Source organism: Gracilinanus agilis, chromosome 3 (genome assembly GCF_016433145.1).
Source record: "Gracilinanus agilis isolate LMUSP501 chromosome 3, AgileGrace, whole genome shotgun sequence".
NCBI classification, from domain to species: Eukaryota; Metazoa; Chordata; class Mammalia; order Didelphimorphia; family Didelphidae; genus Gracilinanus; species Gracilinanus agilis.
In genome coordinates, this window is record NC_058132.1 from 298,413,484 (window position 1) to 298,437,383 (window position 23,900).

General features: G+C 35.3%; 1 protein-coding gene across 1 annotated transcript in view; it reads left to right on the top strand.

The window, feature by feature from the left end:
• TMEM163 (transmembrane protein 163) overlaps nucleotides 1–23,900 on the top strand; it is a 295,232-nt gene that overhangs the window by 128,504 nt on the left and 142,828 nt on the right. Inside the window, exons 3-4 of the mRNA XM_044666616.1 lie at nucleotides 15,964–16,007; nucleotides 17,463–17,554. Of these exons, the coding sequence (XP_044522551.1) occupies nucleotides 15,964–16,007; nucleotides 17,463–17,554 (136 nt within the window). The remainder of the gene's footprint in view (nucleotides 1–15,963; nucleotides 16,008–17,462; nucleotides 17,555–23,900) is intronic.

The following is a 23,900-nucleotide window of genomic DNA, read 5'->3' on the forward strand; positions in this document are numbered from 1 at the left end:
AGAGAATACATTTAAATAAATTCAAAGGCATTAAGATGCAAGGTGGTTAGAAAGGGAGGGCACTAGCAGTTGGGAGAATCAGGAACGGATTTTTGTAAAGGATAGTGCTAGAGCTGTACTTTGAAGAATGAAAAGGATTTAGTATCTCTTTATTATGGTTCAGAAAAACATATAGTACCTCAAGTTTTTCCAGGCCAGAAAATATTTTATAAAGCAGGTTTTGTTAATTGTTTTGGTAATCAGTTATATTTCTAATTTGGATTCAGTAAATGACATCTAGATGCTTTTACTAAATATTATCCAGGCTGGTAATTAAAAAAAAAAAGACCCTTATGTTCTGTTTTGTAATTGATACTAAATATCAAGTCCAAGGCAGAAGAGTGGTAAGGATGAGGCAATTGATGTTAAGTGACTTGCCCTGGAGCTAGGAAGTGTCTGAGGTCAAATTGGAACCCATGTCCTCCTATTTCCAGGCTTGTCGCTCTACTGAGCCACCTAACTGCCTCTAATAATGTATTTTTTTATTATCCATCTAATTTAAATAACATTGGCTCTTCACTATTCTATACTGACTTGTGCCAAACAGAATTCAACCCAGATCACTGTTCAGTTGAAGGTTCAAACAAGCTTAACACACCTGCAGACCAATCACCTGAGTCTGTTACATAGACCAGAGCTGCAGAGTAGAATAGAAAGGAGGAGAGAAGCAATGAATTATTACCTTGTTGTAGCAAGAGAGAAGAACAAAATAAGTGCCCATTGATTGGGGAATAGCTGGATAAATTGTGGTCTATGCATATAACAATATTCTTTCACCACAAGAAATGATTGATAGGAGGAATTCAGAGAAATATGGGGAGGAGTATGAATTGAAGAAGAACAAAGAAAACAGAAACAGCAGAATAATGTATACAACAACTACAATAGTGTAAATGAAAGCAACTCTAACTGGCATCAGATATCAGGTCAGACGCAATAGCCAATCTTGGTTTCAGATTCTTAATGATGAAACATTCTTCCCTTCTTTCACAGAGAAGTGGTTGGCTCTAGATACAGAATATTTCATATGCCATCATGTCCCTGAGTTTGATTGTTTTGCTTTGTTATAAGGGAGTGGTCTGGGTAGGAGTTGTATATGGCTAATAAAAATAATAACTAGCATTTATAAAGAGCTTTAAGGTTTGCAAAGTACTTTATAAATAGGATTTTATTTTATCTTCACAACTCCCCTGGAGGATAGGTGTTGGTTTTTCCCATTTTACAAAAGAGGAAACTGAAAACAGAAAGGTTAAATGTCAATGTCATATAGCTGGGTTTGAACTCAGATTTTCCTGAGTCCAGGCCCATTATTCTATTCACTAAGTCAACTGTTTGCCTAAGGAAGAGGACTAGCTTTAAATCATTAGATGTATTTAGATTCAAAATCCAACTCTGCCTCTTATTAGAAAATGATAGATTTATATGTAAAAAATAATATATATATAAAAATATATGTAAATAATGTATATAAAAAATAGGCAAAACAGTAAAAAAAATTATAGCAGAAGAATGATTTAAACCTGGGTTCTAGTCTCAATAACAAAACCATTTTCCTTTTTTCTGCACCAAATTCTTCATCTGTAGAGTGAGTGGGTTGATCTCTAAGGTTCATTGCAGAACATTCTGTGATTCCACATACGAACAGCTTCATTTATTTTGCTTTTTACAAGAGACAAAGCTTCAAGCCCCGATTATTTTATGTGACTGTACAGAGGAAGTTTCCTTATCCCAACTACTTTCTATTTAGCTCCACTGATAGTGAGATCAAGGTCTTTAGAAGATCTATTGAATTCACATAAGAAAATCACTGTGTTCAATGGAAAGACCAACCTTAACCTTAATCATGAGCTAAATCTGTGCAATCTTTTAGTGAGACAGAATAAGAAGAAGGCAAGAAGTTCTTTTTTTTTAACTCATTTTATTTACTGGAAAAAATTATTGTGCAAATCCTTGTGAGGATAAATTTTTTGCTTCACTAAGTAAATAGTCTCTTCAAAGTTTGCATCAAAATTGAAATTGTGCACATCATGTGTGAAAAACATGAACATAAGGAGATTGTTTTGTACAATGGGAAGAATTCTAGAATTGGATTAAAAGGATTTGGGTTCAAACCCCAATTCTGTTGCTTACTTCCTATGTGACCTTAGGCAAGTCAGTGGGTTAAACTAGATGATCTCTAAGATTCTTTTGAATGAAACTATAAACTTGCTATTTAAATGCATAGAATTGTGAATCTCTTGATAAGGAAGCTTTTAAATTTAGTGCTTGAATAAATAAAAAATAAATTTTATCCAGTGAAAATTATTTTCCAATATGGTTGGGAAACTGTTACTCTACTTCACTAAATTAACTACTTTACTGCTTAACTGATTGCTGCTACAACATTATTCAAGAATTTTCCCAGGAAAGATTTACATAAACTGATACAGAGTGAAGTAAGCAGAACCGGGAGAACAGCAATATTGTATGATGAATAACTGTAAATAACCTATTCTCAGAATACAATGATCCAAGACAATTCCAAAGGATTTGATGAAAAATGCTAGCTGCTTCCAGAGAAAGAATTGATAAGAGTTGGAATCCAGATCAGAGTATACACCATGTTTCACTTTCCTTCTTCATTTTTTTTGTTTGCGTTTTCTTTCACAAAAGGATTAATATGGAAATATTTTACATTATTTCACATGTAAAATCTATATCAGACCACTTCACTTTTTAGTGCATGGGAAGGGGAAAAAGAGATGGAGGGAGAGAATTCAGGACCTAAAATTAAAAATAATACATGTTTAAAAAATAAAGATTTTGGGTCTTAAATGAATCAGAGCATAAGAAAATACTTTAAAATTTTAGAAGATATAGCCGTCTTCTTGCCTCACATTATGAAAAACACACACATCCCACAAGATTCAGTGTTGCAAATTGTCCTCAACTATGAAAATGAAATTATCTTTGCTTCTCTTGGTATCTGAACATTTTATCTTAGTGAATACTTTTTGCTTGTTTCTCAAACTCCAAGGCTTCTAAATGGCACATTGGATGGAGTACTGAATCTGAAGTCAGGAAGACCTGAGTTCAAATCCAGCCTTAGACTTATATGTGCTGTGTGATCCTGGAAAAGTCACTCAACCTCTCATACAGTGCTTCAGTTTCCTCATTTGCAAAATGGGAATTAAAATAGTATCTGCTTCCCAAGTTTGTTGCAAAGATAAAACGAGATAACATAGTATAATAATAGTTATATAGTATGATAATAGTAAAGTATTTTGCAAATGTTAAAACACAACATAAATGCTATTATTATTATTTTTATTATGTAAGCTAGGTGATGCAGTTGATAGAGCTCTAAGCCTAGAGTCAGGAAGCCATGAGTTCAAATCCAGCCTCAGATACTTGATAGTTGCATGACCTTGGGCAAGCCACTTAACCCTGTTTGCCTCAGTTTCCTCATCTGTAAAAAGAATTGGAGAAGGAAATGGCAAACCACTCCAGTATCTTTGCCAAGAAAATTGAAAATGGGGTCATAAAGAGTTGGACACAACTAAAACGACTAAACAACAATTTATTATTTTCATCTGCTATTCCTAACAAAGATTTTTGATTTATGGACTATCTCCCACCTCAAGTATTTCTGTTTAGATCTGAGGAAGATGGAATAGCAGAGGAAACAATTTTTGCCAAGGCAGCCTGTATACCCATTCTTTATCCTACCCTACTCTTATATATATTATTAGCAACATGAGGGCAGGGATGCTTTTTTTCATCTTTGTAGCATGGCTTCTTACATATAGTAGGTGGCTGATAAATGTTAGTTAAATGACTGAATGAAGAGAAGGTGAATTAAATTTGGAATTTTGAATCCCACCCCCCCCCATCCTTTAAGGCTTGATGAATATGTGAAATGCAGTGTTACTACCCTTGTGGTATGGATGGTATTCTTCTTTTGGCGTAAACATCTGGCAGTTTTCTTCCTTCCTTCTATGTCCCCCGAAGTTTTATACTGGTTGGTTTTTTTTTATTTTTCTTATGGTCTTCAGTATAATTTTTTTATGTGAATGAACCAGTTGGGCTGAAGGCACACCTAAACTCAATTTACTCTTCATTTTCAGTGGTGGTCACTTATTAGTGCCACATGACAATAAACCTTATGTAATCTAGGACAAAAACCCTATACTCCGGTCAATGAAAGCTGAGGTTCCTTTATTTTCTTTTTCACACCCTTAAAACTTATTATCTTTGATTTGTGTCAAAGTGTCTCTGGGAAATTGGCCCAGATTGTATAAAGCATGTACAACTTCGATCTCCATCTGTGCAAGCTCATCAATGCCCAATGCAATTCAGTTCCTACCAGAGTAACCAGCTGTACTGCTGAACTCTTGGCATGATGATGCCTTCGAGCTATAGTTTCCTTATAGGGAGGGGGAGTTGAGCTTTTTATATTTGTTATTCAAACCTGTTGCATAAGTGCTACTGATGGGAAGGCACTTTATTTATTTAAGAGGGGCTAGAATTATTCCTTTAATTTTTTCAGTATACTCTCCTCTGTTTCATCAGCTCATAAAAGTACATTTATTCTTTTACCTTAAAGATATTGATTGGACTAAGAACCAAGAAATAGTGTAAGGAAAAAAGTTGATATCTAGTTGAATCCATTATTTAGATTTATAGTGTCAATGGATGGAAATATACAACTGTCAAGGTTAATAAAGGCTGATAATTCTTGATGTTAAAACAACAAATTTGTGCAATCTAAAACATATCAGAAATAAAAACAAGTTTTCAAATAAAGTATGTTCTGATGATTGAAAAATCAAATTCAATTCCAGTTATGAATTGTTTTGACTTGGACTTTTTCTTTTTTTTTTTTAGAATGTGATAACTATGGCTAATACACTGCCCAGTAATTTTTTCAATATGCTTAACCCTTATTGGGGTGAAGGTAGCTTTCTAGAAGAGAGCAGTTAATCTGTAAAGGTCAGTCACAAGCCCTTTACAAAGTAGGAGATAAAGATAAATAAAGACCTGACTGTTTCAGCTGCTTGGAACAAAGGTTGACAAGCCTATGCCTTCATTTCTATTAACCTGTGTTAATAGAGGAGGCTAAGGCTGATGGATGACTTAAACTTGGGAATTCTGAACTGTAGTAGGGCTAAGACAGACCAGGTGCCTGTACTGAGTTTGACACCAATGTGATAAGCAAGGAATCACCAGGCTGCCTAAGGAGTAAGGAAATGGAACTCAAGTCAAAATGAAGAAAGTCAAAGCATTATTGGTGATTAGCAATAGAACCAGTCCTATAACTGGCCTCTGAATTTCCATCCTAGTTAGGAAAAAAAAAGTTTTACAATTCAATGGTTTTTCCTCTATCTCTTAAATGGCTGTAACAGAGATCTACTTTGACTCCTCTCTATTACCTCCCCATTTAAAAAAATATCCTTAAGGAGAAGCAAAATAGAAAACTAGAGAACTGGATTCCTGCCTCTGAAAAATACTGACTTTTGCATACTTAGGCAAATCACAATTTCTTAGTACTCTGGGGACAACTCTTAAAATTTTTTTAAATTTATTTTTTTGAATATTTTTCCATGGTTACATGATTCATGATCCCCACCCCCCTGCTTTTTCCTCCCCCTTCCAGAATCCAAATAGCAGTTTCACTGGGTTATACATGTATCATTGTTCAAAACCTATTTCCATGTTACTCATATCTGCAGTAGAGTGATCTTTTAACATCAAAACTCCAATCATATCCCCATTGGACTACATGATAGATCCTACGTTTTTCTTTTGCATTTCTGCTCCCACAGTTCTCTCTCTGGGTGTGGAGAGTGTTCTTTCTTACAAGTTCTTCTGTATCATCCTGGATCATTGTATTGCTGCTAGTATTGTGCCATAATGTATCAGTCTCTTTGAACAATGTTCTCCTGGTTCTCCTCCTTTTGCTCTGCATCAATTCCCAGTTCACATGGAATTCTTCCAGTTAATTATTCCTTTTAGCACAATAGTATCCCATCACCAACAGTTACCACAACTTGTTCAACTATTCCCCAATCAATGGACACCCCCTCATTTTCCAATTTTTTGCTACACAAAGAGTGCGGCTATAAATAATTTTGTACAAGTTTTTTTCCTTATTGTCTTTTTGGAGTATGAACCCAGCAGTGGTATGTCTGGGTCAAAGGGTAGGCATTCTTTTAAAGCCCTTTGTGCATAGTTCCAAATTACCCTCTAGAAGGGTTGGACTGAGTCACAACTCCAACAGCAGTGTATTGTCCCAATTTTGTCACATCCCCTTCAACATTTATCACTTTCTTTTGCTGCCATATTGGCCAGTCTGCTAGGTATAAGGTGGTATCTCAGGATTGTTTTAATTTACATTTCTCTAATGAGAAGGGATTTAGAACACTTTTTCATGTGCTTATTGATAGTTTTGATTTCATCTTGTGAAAACTGCCTATTCATGTCCCTTGCCCATTTGTCAATTGGGAAATGGCTTGATTTTTTTGTAAATTTGACTTAGTCCCTAGGGGCAACTCTTTAATACTATTACATTATAGCTGTTGGTCTGCATTGATAGAAGAGTTTCTGTACTGATGAATCACAGGTTAAATACATCCTTGATAACTTAACACCTCAAATTCCTTTCCTAATGGGGAGGAAAGGAGTTTTTAAAGCATTACATGGAAGGTAGGTTGTAGATAATTTTTGGTGTTTAATGATAGATTCAAGTCTCTGCATAATAACTTTGTCTTTAAATTGCATGACTAGTGCTCATAATGGTAATATGACCATAGTTCTTGCCTTGATTGTGGCAAATATATGAACCAAGTTATTGAAATAAGGTATCTAGTTGGCTTGAAATCACCTTATGTTTTTGATTTATTCAAATCAAGCATATACGAAAAAAATTAGTCAGCTAGCATTCATTAAGTACTTAATATGGGCTATATACTTTGTATCTCTGAGGATACAAAAGAAGGCAAAAAATCCCAGTTCCTGTTCTCAAAAAACTTACAGTCTCTTGAACACATAGGGATATTATTAGGGATGTAGACACTAAATGCTAACTCTAGTCCAACTATCAATAATATGGAATTAGGTCTTGATCAATGATACATGTAAAACCCAGCGGAATTGTGTGTCGGCTAAGGGGGTTAGGGGAGTTTTGGGAAGAGGGAAAGAACATGAAACATGTAACTATGGGAAAATATTCAAAATAAAAATTAAAAAAAAACTTACACTCTAATAGGAGAAACAATATGAATACTATGTACAAACAAGACACATATGGAATAAGTTGGGAGTAGTCTTACAGGGAAGGCACTAAGATTAAGGAAAACTTGGAAAGACTTCTTGCAGAAGGATCTAAGACTCAAAGGAAACCAAGGAAGCTATGATGCAGAGATGAAGATGAAGAACATTTCAGGAATGGAGGACAGCCAACAAAAATGCCCAGGGCTGAGAATTATAGTGTCTTTTTTGTATAACAATAATGAGGCCATTGTACTGGGTCAAAGAGTACATTTTGGGGACTAAGGTGTAAGAAGGTAGGAAAGGTCCTGGTTATAAAAAGCTTTTTTATATTTGATCCCAGAGGAAACAGGGATCAGTGGAATTTATTGAAGTGTATGTGTGTGTTGTGTGTGTGCGCGCGCGCAAGTGTGTGTGTGTGTGTGTGTGTGAGAGAGAGAGAGAGAGAGAGAGAGAGAGAGAGAGAGAGAGAGAGCGACAGAGAGCGACAGAGAGCGACAGAGAGAAAGTCAGACTTGAATTTTAGGAAGATTGAGAGCTGAGTAGAAAATGGATTTGAGTTAGGAGAGATTTAATTGCAGGGAGGTCAGGTATTATAATTAATTTTTTCAGTCCTGATTACTCAATTCAATTAAATAAAAAAATTAAATACCTACTATGTGCAAGGTATTGATGTTACAAAGGGTTCAAGAAATTTCAGTTCTAATCTTCAATAAATCCTCGAGACCTTTAGTGAATGATTTCCTAGGGAGAGAATAACATATACAAAGAAAATAGAATAAGGTAGGAGGTGATGGTAACAAGACAAAGATGCTCTAGAAATATCTGAGGGAAAACAGGACATTTGTAGTTGGTTGAGGATGGGGGGTGGGGGAAGATGTCAGAGAAGACTTCATTGAGGAGGTGATACCTGACCTGAGCCTTGGAACAAGAGAAAGATTCTGGTGAAGGAGATTTGAAATTGAGATGCCAGCAAACTGAATTCAAGGAACATCTTTTACTCTTCCCATGTTGATAGCTATTAAGTAGAAGCAAAGGATTTTAGAATTTGAAGGGATCTTACAGACCATAGATCCCTCTCATCTTACTAATGAAGAAATTGAAATGAACCTTTTCCCCTTTTTATCTCTTGCTGAAAAATTGCTTGAATAAAATTAAAAGTCCTATATATTTTCACATCATTTCAGTTTTTAGAATATGTTCATATATATATGGATACCCCAAAGCAATAGTGTAACCTGTTAGCCAGCTTCAATATTCTCATTTTGAACTGATCGTTTTTCAAGACATTAGAGTATTGATTATGAGTGAAATGCAAAACTGCAGATATAGTCTTCAACCATTAGACCTGGAAGGGATATTAGAGTGCCTGAGAAAATGGAAGTTGTGCTTATTTATCCTCAAGAGCTTTCCACAAATCCTCTAGTTCCCTGGTCTAAAATTTATATTCCCATTCTCTGCACCACTGTTATCTAGGTTTTTGTTTTCTTCTGCAAAGAAAAACTTGTTAACTCAATTACTTATTCCTTTGAATGAAGACTGCATAATATATCTTGGGAGCTGCAAGCAACCAGGAGAAGAACTCGGAGTTTTTGTTCCCCAATTTTCATTCCTCTGGCTGCAATCCACCCATATAGAAAGCTTTGTCCACTATATTGTTGCAGAGTGAAAGCATATACCACCAACTCATTCATTCGGACTGTAGTGTTGAAAAACCTATTTACATATGGAAACTGGCTGTCACAATAACAGCTGGCATTGGTGACCTATCACACTAAGATTAGGATGTGTGTGTGGAGAGATGAATAAACAACTCCCCCTTGGTCCCTTTTGAGGGAGGAAGAAGGGCAAGTGTTTGGAATGGGGTTAGGTATAGACCGAGGAAAGACAATGAGAGGTGGGTGAGTGGGTTAAACCATTAGTTCACAATTATCATTGAATGAATTAAAAAGAAGCCTTAAGCAAATTGAGCAGAATTTTGAAACCCTGAGCAGTACATTGGGCTTTTCCTAGTTCAATGAGCTTAGGCAAGTAAATAGATGTGTCAAAGGATGTTATCCTGGAAGGATAAACAATTTAGCAATCTGCAGTGGATTTTAAAAATTCATTTCCTTTTACCCAAGAAGTTAGATCTACTAGTAGTAGAGCGAATGAGTAAATAAATCAGTCATCTTTTTCAACTTCTCATAAGTGGTAATTTACCTTTGGAGAGAAAAGGGGCTATGGAAGTTATTAGAAGGTTTTTAGACAGGGGTAGGAATAGGTACAAAATTAACTTTGAACCTCTTTTGGCTTCCTCATTTATCCAAGCCCCCATCTAAAGTGAGTATATTAGAAAAATTTTTTAAGTTGGAAGAGTAACATTGCTGTCTGCAATGCTGAAGTCTAAGAATCTTGAGTGATGGAGGCAGTCTAATTAAAGAGAGATTGATTTATTAACAGAGCTTTACTGGTCACATAATTTAGCAGCGAGAGGTGTTATGGGGCCCGGGGTAAAGCAGGACTGCTGAGGCTCAAGATAATTATTGCTTGATTTTGGACAGCTTGACAGATGGGTCTTCATTGTTGCTATAAATCTAGCATGCAATTGAAATTGCCTTCTTTATTTAATAGGATTGAATGGCACATTGCTGATTGTGACATCACAGTCCTCTGCAATACACACCACCATCTTTCAGATTTCGAAGGCTTTGTCCTAAGGCTTCTCTTCTGCTTGTTTATTCAGCTGCACACTTTACATGTGGTCTTATCCCAGCAATGGATCCAGTCCATTTTCCACCTGTTTCTCTGTTTAAATTTGGAGTTTCCAACTGTCATTCTTTTTGGCATGGTGGAACTCTGACTTAGTTAAGGAAGATCCATTCTTTAACTAGATTAGTATAAATATTTGAGTTAATTGTCCTACTGTTTTAAAATTCGATATATACATACATATGACAACATGCATATATAATATATAACAATACATATAATGTATATCGATTATGTCAAATATTATTGTCTATAATCATCTATATGGTTTTATGTATCTTTATTATTTATTTATCTTTATATATAATGTGTATATGTAGCAGAGAGAGAAAGAGGGGGAGAGAGAAAGAGAGGGAGAAATGCAGAGAGAGAAAGGGGGAGGGAGAGAAAGACTAGAAAAGAGGGGATAGATGAAAGAGAAATTCTAGGTAGAGTTGAGGAGACTATTAACTAAATATTAGAGACAAGCAAGAGAGAAGACTCTGCTCACACCAAGGCTTTTGTGAATGTGTATATATGTGTATACATATACATATAAATAACCTCATATTCATATCTCTCCTTTCATGCACTGAATGAAAACTTTGGGCCAATAAGAATGTTCATCTGGAGGTCACAAAGGTGGATAGTAATGTGTTATATCTTTGTCACCCTGCCTCATAGGAGACATAGCTTAGTTGGAGGATGTATATATATATATCACATATGTAAATAAGGTTTATAAGGGAGATATTATTTTATATTATGAGTTACATATATAAAGCAGAGGTATGGTAATGTGTTGTAAATTGAGAGCCAAATCTGGGCTCTGCTACCCAGAGGTGCAGTGACAGACAGAGGCCTGGATATGGAGTTGGAGATCCTGACTTCAAGTCTGGGCTCTGCTACTTACAACCTTTATGCCTTCGGCAAGCTTCTGATCCCAGTGTCCTTATCTGTAAAAAGATGACCCTTGTAGCTTTAAGTCTAGGATCCTGTCATTTTGAGCTTAATTTAAGACATACTGAACTTAAGGTGACTATAGAGCAAACAAGTAGAGATCTGAGCTGGGAACTTATGAGACAAGTCAAGGTTGATGATTTAGATTTAGGAATGATACTCAAGTATTAGCTGAAGCTCTGGTAACAAATTGGACTCCCAGGGAACAATCTATAAAGAGAGAATGACAGAGCAACAAGAACCTTGAGGAGAACTTATACAGGGGATTGGGTCAGGGAGAGAAGTAATATTAGGAAAGGTGGAGAACAAAGACTGTGGTCCCTTTGAAACCAAGGATAGAGAAAGAAATCAGAGGAGGTGGGTGTCCAGCAAGTGCTATAGAGAGATAAAGGACTTTTGAAAGCTAACAATTGGTTTTGGGGAGGTAATCTGGTAAATGGAAGAGCACTTTGAGTAAGTGGTAAAAGTGCAAGCCATATTGCAAGAGGTTGATCTCGGAGTGGATGAGGATGTGGAAGTATCAGGAATAGGCATCTATTCAAGAAGGTTAACTGACTTCAATGAGAGGAAAGAGATACCACAGTAGTTCAAAAGGGGTAGAAGGAACCGCCAATAAGGTAGAAGGTGATTCTTTAAGGAAATGTTTATTTTGCCTGCAAATGAGAGGGAATCAGCAGAGGAATTAAAGAATTTATGAGGGAATAATTGATGGACTAATGTCCTAGATGAGGTGGAAAAGTAGACTGTCAAAGGCACATTTAGAAAAGAGCCTTATGAACAAGTATAGAGATAACTCTTCCATCAAAACAAGTGGTGTACTATTGTGGATTTTTTTTCTTTCAACCTTAAAATTTTTTTACTGTAAGGAATGACTTTCTGGCAGAAAAAAGTGGAGAAATTCAACTGGAAAGGTTGATAAATTAAAGAAGTGACGCTGTGGAATAGAGGTAAGGTGGGATTGCCCTTATCAGATGTTCATAGTTTTCCTCAGTATAGAGGGAAGTTGAGGCATCTGTTGTAATTATATCTAGGGATGTAAATATATCTAGGAGGAGGGTACTTCATGAGAGGAGCAAAGGTTGGAAACAGTTGCAGTGGGGAATTGAATAAGCAACCAAAAAGATTGAAGTAGAAAGATTGCCCAGCTGATGTTAAATGCCTGATTTTCCATGTGCTTCCTCATTGCATAAAGCATGCTTAATGTAGATACCTCTTGGGGTCAGAACACATTTTCTAAGCTTCAGTGGCAGAGAAACCTTTGAAAATCTCCCCAAGGGGCTCTGATTGTGATTTTATTCTAGTCTAAAATTAATATAGGACAGAGAGGTCTAGAGCGCCAAGTTGCTATAATAGAGATTGAATGAACCTAGCATGGGAGTGGCAGGTGTGATAACTTCATTACACAAGCCTCTGAAATATTCATTTTCATCAAAAGAATCAGCTTCAGGGAGGGGTTGATGGAGGTAGGGGGAGAAACTCACCCTCCGTGTTAATTAATGGCTGGTTTATTTATTGTTATTCCCAGTTACAGCAGTAGTTTAAGGTCAAATGAAGACTGCCCCATTGTCTACTCTACATAGTTCTTCTCACAGAACCAGCTCTCTTGCTTTGAGTTTCTGGCTCCTAGTGATTTTTAATCACCACTGATCTAGACTGAATTTAAATGTTTTCTTGAGGTCAAAGTTGCCATATCTCATTAACTCATCCCTGAGCCATTTCTCCTGGCCACAGCCTGATATTATTCAATTGAAACTTATTTTTATCTTGAAAAGTGGTGAAAATGTGTTCATCAGAATGATCCAGTTTGACCTGATTTCTTCTGGAAGATTTCAACCTGTCTGACTTCAATACAGGGCTAGGACTGTTGTGTTGAGTATTATACCGAAGGAAAATAGAGTTGTCATTCAAACTTCTCCCAGAAATTTGGGAAGAGATTCAGTTGAACTCTCTGATCAGGCCCAATGCTAATGGTTTCTTCTTATTTAATAGTGAAAATGGGTTTTGCTGCTGACTTAAAAACTGAAAATCGAAGAGACTGTGGATAAGATGATCCTTAGGGCTCTTTAGCTGTTCTTTTTTCTTAAGTCATTCTTAGCATTGTTGTGGGATGTTTGTAGCAGGGTCTCGCCCTAAGAACAAGAGACTCAAACTCCATTCTATCCAGAAGTAAGTAAAGATTTTATTTGAAATAGAAGAGGTTTATGGTGGTATATATAGCCTAATAGCTATTGGAAGTCCGGGGCCTAATCAGGTAGCCTTAGGGCTGATGGATAAAACCAGGGGCCAGTAGAGTAGTCTCTCTGGAGCTGATGGTATAGTAGCTCTCCAGGTGTGTAGCAGCTTACATCCTCTGTGGATCAGGTTTGGCCTATTTATTAGGGTCTGGGGGCTAGTCATCTCCAATTCCAAAGAAATCTTCACCTCTCCCGATAACCTGGAAAATGGACATGGGCAAATTCAGATGGAGGTGTATTTTGGGATTTGACATGTACTACATAAAGAATAAGAAGCATGCACAGGTTTGGAGGATTCTTCTGGAATGTCAGAATCCCCCACTGTGCAGGCTCCATGTTCCCCCATTGTACATCTTTTCATCATTTCTCAATATGGGAGAGGTCTCACTGCCCTTCTGGAATGAGAGTATGGGGCAGGGGAGTACCATACATTGGAGGACCACTATAGGTAATTAATGATATCTTACAGTTCTGAACTAGAGTAAAAATAGAACAACATAAGTAATTAATAAAACAGATTAGGCACAAAGTTGATGCCTAGGACAGGATATTATAGATCCAGTACACAGAATGGATAACTGATCAATCTACAATTCATGCTTGACATGCTGAAATTACAGGTTTTTTAGTTGGTTTTTAACTAGTGCTAACTAGTGAGAAATACCCTTCACAGTCTGCTCTCTGCCCCCAAAAGCATTTTTTCCTTTCTATTTCACAAATAAAAATGACTAGAAGTCAATTTATTTAAAATGGGGAAATTTTAAGCCTTCTACTCTATTAAGAGCTCTTAGGTAAATGATACTACTTGGTAGGATTATCATCTAAGGTTCTAGAGGATGGAAAAATATTCCATTTTCCTTTCAGAGTACCTCACCTTTGAAAAGGCATAAACATAACTACTTTTAACTAAAAAAAAAAAGCATTTTAATGTAATTTTGAATATATTTGTATCATGAGCATTTGACTCTAATAGACTCAGTGGAACACCACTGTGAGTTAGCAATAGCTCATCTATATTTCTAAAAACTACAAAGCTATAAAATCATTCAGGTTAAAAGTTAATTTTTTTAAATGCCATGTAATGCTACAGATTATATTTGAAAATATAATCATCTCCTCCCAATAACAGGTATATCTTATCATTTCTTTGAGTAAAACACAGGTATATTTTTAAAATGCAGCCTATGTCACTGGATATAATAGAGTATCCAGAAAAATAAGGTTTAAAGGGAAAATAGAAGTTATTCTAACTAGTTTATGCAAAAGAAGGAAAACCTACAGTACAAATTATATTTTCTTCATGCTTTGATTTTGATGTAAAACCTTACTTCCATTTTCCTATGAAAGGAAATGAAAAAGACTTTAATTATTTAGAATAGTGTAGAAATCAGTTTCTTCTTTCATTCAAACCAAGGTGGTTTGGGGGCAGCTGGATGGCTCAGTGGATTGAGAGCCAGGCCTAGAGATAGGAGATCCTAGGTTCAAATCTGGCCTCAGACACTTCCTAGCTGTGTGACCCTGGGCAAGTCACTTAACCCCCCTTGCCTAGCCCTGTAACAAATAAAATTAATACAGAAGGATAAATATAAAAGATATTAGGGTTTAAAAAAATTAAAAAAAAAACCAAGGTGGTTGGTGAGTAGATTATTTTTGGCATAAAGGTCCATTTATTTTACCTCAAACTACCTTACCCTGCCACTAGTGAAAATTGTGGTTGGTGCCATTGATTGCATTTGCTTCGTTCCCAGCTCTCTACCTTCTTCCACTAAATGGCAACATTCACTCCTCCACATTCTACCCCTTTTGCCAGCACTCAACATGAAAGTTCGTCAACACCCTGGCCTACTCTTTTCAAAAGTTTGCCAACTTCTAAGATATTTCATTTTTATTGATGTGTGAACATGTGATGTTTTATCGTATTTCATTAAGTTACATTGTTAGAGTGGCCAACACCTATCCTTGCCAAAGACAGTATTAGATAGAGGTATTAGATACTGTATTAGATATTCACGTTTTAGATATTAGATACTATATTAGATATTAGGTGTATAGATATTGTGTTATATAGATCAAGGAATTATGCAGAGGTTCTAGCAAATGGACTTGCCAAAAAGCCTCCCTCCAAACACAAGGAAAGCCGTATCTCCCCTCAATTCATTTTTTTTTTTTCACTTTGAATTTGGATAAAATTCTCTGAATATACTTGTGACTTCTAGATTGTAAGCTTCTGGTGGCCAAGACACTTTCACATTTAGGGTTAGCTTTGTGACACATCCCTGTGTGCCTATCTTTAACTAGATTGCTTTACAATCCAAAATCCTGGCTGACTGCTTTGGCATTTAAGCACTTTTACCTTCAAAATTCATATGTTCAACACTGAGTTTCTTAGTGCATTTGTGTGTGTGTGTGTCTCCTTTTCTCTTACAATTTGCTAATTTTTGATTCCCAGATTATGAGTCTAATTTGTAACTGAATATTTTCCTCTCATTTGAGTGCCCTCAAAATGTATTTCAATAGGGTGTTATTAACAGACTGAGAAGTAAGAGGATGAGCAGTGGCTCCTTCTTAAAAATAAGCCAAGTCTCTTGGGTTCTGAGTTCCCCAATTTGCATAGGTATCTCAGTGATCTGTGTTCTCTTGGCAGTTTTCTTCCAGTGTTGAAAAGGCTACTTCTGATGACTATATTCACAATGAAAGAAAACATCCCTAACAAGGTTGAAATTATTCTGAATAATATTTTCTTTCTTTTTAGCTGTCTCCGTAATGAGGTACAGCGCCTCTGCTTTTGGGTTTGCTGTAAGTAATTTGAAATGTCCTTTTATGCTGTTTTGCCCCATTATCTGAGCCATGTAACCTTGCCACGGATTCTGTGAATTTGAGTAGTCAGGATACAGTAACTTACTCTGAGAAGATCAGCAATGGGAACAATCTCAATATATAATTGGATCCTTTAGAATTGAGAAATGCTTAATACCTTAGTATTTAACAACAGAATTGATTCTGAGACCAAATTCCCAGCCATACAGGTGAAGTATTTTGGTATGTCACTCTGGGCAGATGAAATCTCTTTCATGTAATGATAAATGCCTACTTTGCTGCAATCAGTTTCTGGGATATTTTAGGATTTCAGCTTTTTTTTTTTTAGTTCCCCAATTTCATTGTAGACTTGAAAATGATATTAATTCAACTATCCTCTGTTTGTGCATGATCCCCCATAGGATCACACTTAACAGAAAGATTACATATGGATTAAACTTGACTCTAAGTCACCTTCCAGGGGAAGCACAAGATTCTGAGGCCCTAGTTCCTATTTACTTTAGACTGAGCAGGAATTCTTAGGCATTCTGTGTCTTGGATCTCTTTGATGAAGCCTATGGATCCTTTCTTGGAATAATGTTTTTAAATGCATAGAATAAAATAACTAGGATTGCTAAAGGAAGAAATTATATTGAAACAGTTATAAAAATATTCTTAAAGAAAAAAATAAATTGACAGTCCCCAGTTTCAGAACTTCTGCTCTAAAGTCTAGTTTAAAGAATGCTGAGAGATGCTATTTAGACTGTGATGCTATTTACAGAGGGGAGGAAGTAGGATAGCTACACTTTCAAAAGTTTCATTTGTAAAGCAATTAAGGGTCAGAGGTTGTATTTTTCTGAAATTTCACTGAATGAAAAGAATTCATCAGATGCAAAATGTGACTAATGGTAAAAGGATATAAAGGGCCTCACTTCAATACTACTTACAACATTGAGGTTTCTTGCTTTTCCCCTCAATCTCTCCTACACAGATATATTCCATTCTCAAATCAATTTTCTCTCTTCAATAGAGGAACTTTAAAACATATGGGAAAAATATTCCTAAAGTCCTTTAGCAGGGATGTGTTGAATTTCACCCAAATCATCTAAATTCTGTTAAAACTAGATTCAGTGTCTTGGGCATCACTGTAACCCCTTTATTCTTAATGTTTCCAGAGTGCTGGCAGCTAGAGGGCATGCTAACAGATCTTACCGTAACAAAAATTGTAGTTTTTAAAGTTAGTTAGCAAAGGGGATGATACCTTTTTTTTATGATAATGAATAATTAGATGTACAGGGTTCTTTAATGCCCAAGGGTTTGCTATTTTCTGGTAAATCAGTGATAGTATTGACTTTCAATGAGTATGAAGTCTCCTTTCCCCGAAATGAACTTGCTAAATGTTTCCAGCAGAACAACTCTGGAAACCAACTGACTCTCTGTATTTCCTTCCTCCAGTTTGATGCCATCTTGGATGTTTTGTCATCAGCAATTGTCCTGTGGCGCTATAGCAATGCAGCAGCTGTACACTCTGCACATAGGGAATACATGTGAGTATATCTTAACTCTATTCAGATTGGGCAGCAGCAAACTGCAGAGCTATGGCCAGCAGGTGTGATGGGTTCTAAATTAACAACCACTGAGAGGATAGTTATCAATGAACTTTGGTCATTTTAAAAAATATTTCTAAGAAACATCTTGAGGTTCTTTTGATGGTATCAGTTGTAACATGATGTTGTTATGAGATATAGAAGTTCATTTGGAACTTGTTCCTCTCCTGGTAGAGAGCTGAGATTTCACTATAGAATAATGAATCTTTTCACCTTTGAATCCAGGATACTAATGTTTTTTATAATCTGTGATTGGTATGGAATTACAAACTTCTTTAACAAGACCTTTCTCTCTGCTACTCTATTTGGTTTTTTTTTTCATCCACTAATCCTAAAACAATTATAAGTGATCTCTTTTTTTTTTACTGTTACTGCCTCCCCTGCCCTTCATCTGCCATGGTCCATATACACACTTCACTTTCTTATTTCCCTTAATTTCTATTAGATGGCTATTATTCTTCCACTTCCATACCATTTCAGGAGCAAGGGCTATTGGCTTCACTCATATCTTTCCCTTTCCCTGTCCACTGTCTTCTGATGGGGCACTATAATAAAAGAATATATCATAAAAGAGGAGGAAATCAACTTCCACTCCAAAATGTACACCTAATAATGTTTGTCATAGTGGCAGAACCAGTAGCTTGACTCTTTAGACATTTCATATTTCCCTCCTTCCTTATAGTCACAATTACTTTTAATTTTAAAGTCACTACAACAAATATTAAGTGTCTATGGGGATATAGAAAAGGATGTGACACAAATCCTGTTTTTAAGAGACTTACTGTCATGTGGGATGTGTGTGTTGGGGGAAGGATAGGGGAAGTATGATATGAAAAATAATGTGAAAAGAGATCCAGGAAAAATATTATGAGAAATATGAAAAGGGAAAGCTCGCTGACAAGCTATAGGAGGAGATATCAAATTGTACTATAAGAAGAGAATAATGCCAGAGGAAGACACTGAAGAAAAAAGACTACTTACTAATTTTGGAAATAAAACAAACAAAAATAAGAAATATATAAAAATAAATTAAAGCTTATAGACATAGGGAGGGGGGAAATTTTTAGTGCAATACAAAAAAAAACCTCTAAAGCATTCTTTTCTATGATAGAATGAAATGAATTAGTCTATACAAGATATGATTTGAACCAAGACACAGAGATGGAAGAGGACAAGATAAAAATTAGAGATTGAGTTTGACTGGAATATAGAATATATGAGGGTGATAATGTGATATGTATATGAAAAGGTAGATTGGCATCAGATTATAGAGAGTTTTGAATACAAAGATCCAGAATTAATCTTTTATTCAATAAGCAATTAGTTGAAGAGTAATGTGATCAGAGAAATGCATTAGGAAAATTATTTGGGTAGTGGTATGAAAAATTATTTAAAGAACAAATGGACTAGGGCAAGAAAAAACAATAAGGATATTTATATTAATAATCCATTTGAGAAAAAAGAGGGCCTGAACTAAAATGGGATAGGATTAATAGGAATAGAAATTAGAGGGTGAATAATAAAAGATTATAGAGGTGGAATTGATTAGGCAACTCATTGTATGTCTGAGATGAGGAAGCAAAAAGTCAAAGATGCTTTTGAGTTTCTCACATACAAGACTAAAAAGATACAGTGCCATACGAATTCTTATGTTTACATATTTATTTGAATTTTTACAACATTTTACATACCACTTTTGATCAATAAAATGCTTTCTTTATTATAACCTCATGGGGTATTATTATGATTTTCATTTTATTTAAGGAAACAGGGCCAGAAACATTATGATTCACTAACAGTTGTACAGTTAATTAATATTGAATCCAGAATAGTCTTTAATATAGTTCATAGTGTCTATCTAAAGCCAAGAGCTAGCATTACCCATAATGGAGAAATTTTAGAGTCCTTTATAATAAAATCAGGAGTAAAGTAAGAATGTCCACTGTCAACATTGTTAATTGATATATTTCTAGAAATGTAACCTATAGCAATAAAACAAGAGAAAGAAACTGAGAAAATTAATATAGCAAATAAGTGTACTACTTCTAAGCTTATAACCCAAAGATATCAAAGAAAGCAGGAATGGGCCTATATGTACAAAAATACTTATAGAGATGTTTTTGTTGTCTTTGTTGTAGCAAAAACCTGTAGGCATTGGGGTTGCCCTTCCATGGGGGGCGGTGTTACTGAATAAATTATCTTGAACAAATACAACGGAATACTATTATACCATAAGAAATTATAAATGGTCAGATTCAGAGAAACTTGAGAAGACTTGAATGAACTGATGTAAAATCATCAAATGTGTGGATTTGTTTTGCTTGACTATGCACATTTGTTGCAAGAGAGGGCTTTTATTTATTTGTTTTGGAGCAATGAGATTTAGGGGAGATTATGGAGATAATGATGGTGATACTTAAAAAACAGAAATTACAGAAAAATAGAAAGAAAAGGACCTTGATGAATCATTTTTTAAAATTAGCATAAAAAAGCTAAGTGAGGGCATAGACCAATAGGACAGTGTTGAAATTACTATGTTAAATTGGAAATATATAAAAGAAATAACCTAATCAAAGAATAATATTGATTCTCAACTTCAAATGCAGTACTTTTGTTTGTCCTTTGTGCAAGGAAGTGATTATATTTGCTGATATTTGTCAAGATCACAATGATAATAAAAAGGAAAAATTAAAAATTTATTCAAGGTATGGGAAGGGAAGAAATAAGCTTTTATTAAGCAACTAACTACTGCGAGCCAAGCACTGTAGTTAAGTGTTTTGCAATTATCATCCCTTTTGAGCCTCATGACAATTTTGTGGGGTAGATACTATTATAAACCCAGTTTCACTGATAAGGAAGCTGAGGCAGAAAGGGACGATAAGTGTCTTTCCCAGAGTTTCACAGTAAGTGTCTAGAACTGGAGTTGAACTCACGTCTTCCTGGCTCCAGGTCCAGTGCCCCTTCCACTGTATCACCAACCTTTTGGGATTGTCACTGGAATAAGATCATGGCAAAGACATACAATGAGGGGATAAAAGGAACTTATTGAAAGTTGAGAACCTTGATAAAAACTACTAGATGCCCTCCTAACTGTGGTCTTCTGAATCTAAAACCAACAACATATCATTATGAGGATTTTAAGTCATTATCAAATCCCAAACACATTTTAATTATTTTAAGTATGTTTGGAATCTTGGCATTCAGATAGTAATGTAATAACTGTCTATAGATATGAAATTGAAATTGCTTGTGAGCATTAGCAGAATTCTGATAAAGCTGAGTTTGTATGTGTTATAATGGAAGATCTTTGATAGTCTGATGTCATAGCTGAGTAGCTACTGGCATCATGCTTTGGTCTAGGTAAAATGACATCCAATCTATTCTGGGAGGACGTGCTTCCTCCACAACTAGTGGCTTATATTATCAGTAAATGGAATTAAGAAGATTTGGAGATATTCCCATGAGCTAACATACTTTACAGAGTAGTGATATAAGTAAATATCTTAAAACACAAATATTTCCCTTTCAACTCAACCTTTGACTCCTCTTGGAAGAGTCCTCAGATGTACATTATCACCACAGCTGACATTCTTTCCAGTTGTTCCAACACATTCATTTGGCACCAGTTGTCCTATCTTTCTGTGTAATTTCAATATCAACTGAAATTTGGAAGGGAATAAAGATTAAATTTTCCAACTTTGTTGTCTTAGCTTCAGTGCTAATTTCACCAGTACATATACTAAAATTAGAGTTTTAGGTGTCATTTTCAGTACTTTTGTGTCCTATTCATTTATTTTGTTTCCTATTTATTCAGATTCTAAATAAATAAAAATAAGAAGACTATGTTAGGAAGAGATTTCCCACCTCTGGAAATGGCCATTATGCATTTTTTTCAGAGTAAATCTAAAATGATTGTGGGAATCAAAAAGAAAGTGGATACACCAAATTAAATATCTCAAAGCACTGAAAAGGATCCTATTTTTTAAAAAAGGGCAAAGCAACAGAGAACATGAAGAATGTCATCTTATGTCAAGCTTCTTACCATTCAGGTTGAGAGGAACTCTAAATCACTAATTATAAACCACCTTGAGAGAAAGCAGATGAGATTCAGGGTATTGTTGGCTGCTGGGGCCCTAGGATTAGGCTTCTGTGTGTTGGTTAGAATACCAAATATTGTGTCCATTTGGAATTATTTGGTGACAGTCCAAGCATCATTAAAGCCATATGTTATTTAGACTGAGCAGTTGGTATGGAGTTGTGGGTGGATTTGAAAGATGTGATCACCCCTTCTAGGGTTTGGATAGTTGGAGGGAAAAGGACACTGGTCTAGAAGTCAAGTAACTTGGGTTCTGATACTTGAGTCTTGACTCTGCTACTAAATGGCTGCATGTCCATCAGAAAGTCAATTAATCTCTCTGTACCTTTCTTCCTCATTTATGAAAATGGGATATTGAGATCTGTGAGAGTTGTCATATAGAGAAATGAAAGCAAAAATGTCCAAGTACATTAAAAATATTTTACAAGTAAAAGGTGATATGTTACATTATCATTATATTATTTTTGTGTGGTAGCTTACCTTTTACAAATAAATAAGTTCTTGAGAAGAGGAGATACTTTCTATTTTTAACTATTTTTTATAATTTTAACTTTTTAAACTATTTTAGTTAAAATAGTTAATTATAAATTTTATTTTTATATTTTTATATTTTATATTTAAAATAGTTAAATTTTAGTTAAAAATAACTATTTTAATTTTTAACTATTATAATTGTCATTCCTGGCAAAGATGTTGTGAGGAGATGGCAGAATCTGTCTGTCTGACTGTCTGTATCTCTGTCATTTTTATCTTGAATGCTCACCAAAAAATAATTAAGCAAAAACGACAACATTTTAGAAATGATTTTCAGACACATAAAAAACCCTTTGCTTCCTCTAAGGAGACATCACTTCCATCTGTCTCCCTTTTGTTTCAAAGTAGAAGGAGATTTCTAGAATTTAATAATCTAGGAAATTTGAATTTGAAAATGCAAAAAGAATGGAATTTATTTATTAAGCTTTACCTTCATTTAATGTCATTCTTCCAATTGGATCTTTCCACTTAGAGCCTTCTCTTTGTTTTTAAATCTCTGAATTTCTCATGATAGTGCTCCATGGTCTGAGATGTTCTGGCTTGACTATTGCATGTTTAATGTTACCTAAATATTGTCTTTTAAAAAAATTAACATTTATATACTTACAAAGTAAAAGACAATAATTCCTAAGAAAATATTTTGGTAATTTCTAGATGGCTAGATACCTGACAGTGTTGATGAGTCACAAGGAGACTTTTAATCTCATGATTAAAACCATGATCACAATCCTCTATGCTTTTAGCTTTGGTTTAACTAGTTTTAATCTTTTGTATTATTCCCTGTAAATTCAAAGTCATGCTGTGGACTGCCAGCAGGAACTAAATGTTGGCATACTAATGAGCACAAAGGAATGATAGAGGTAGGTGGATTAGAAGAATCTGCTAATCAATTCTTTGATTAGGGAATCATGGTTCTCTTAAGTGCCAAAGACCATATTTAGGGTGCATCATTTTGGAAAATAGCCAACTGGACCTCAATTCCTCCTTTCTATAGCTTTTCAAGCTTCATTTTAGAGTCAATTTTTATTCCTAATTTGTTTATTTCTATATTCAATGACCCAATCTTTCCCTTCCCTTCCAGAACTCTGAGCTTACATAGACCCAGTTTAATTCTGGGGACTTGAGCAGAAAAGGGGCATTGCCTTATGAGTTCAAATTTAGTTTCACGCACTTATGAACTATATGATGCTGGACACATCTCTTAACGTGTCTCAGTTTTTTCTGCCTCAGTTTTTTCATCTGTAAAATGGGGATAATAATAGTAACTACTTGCCAGGGTTGTTGCGAGGACCAAATGAGATATTTGTAAAGCACTTAGTATAGTTTCAGGCACAGAGTAGTACTTTATAAATGCTTTTCTCTTTCCCCTTCTCACCCCTAACTTCTAGGGCTGAAGTGAGAATAAAAGGAAGCCTCAGAGTTGGTCACACTTGAGCACATTTGAATGAAAGTAGAGATTTTATAATGTACAGGTGAGGAGTAAGAGCATTCCAGACATGGGGATATATGCAAACATATAGAGATGGAGGGAGGAAAGAAAGAAAGAAAGGAATAAAGGGAGGGAGAAAGAAAGAAAGAAAGAAAGAAAGAAAGAAAGAAAGAAAGAAAGAAAGAAAGAAAGAAAGAAAGAAAGAAAGAAAGAAAGAAAGAAAGAAA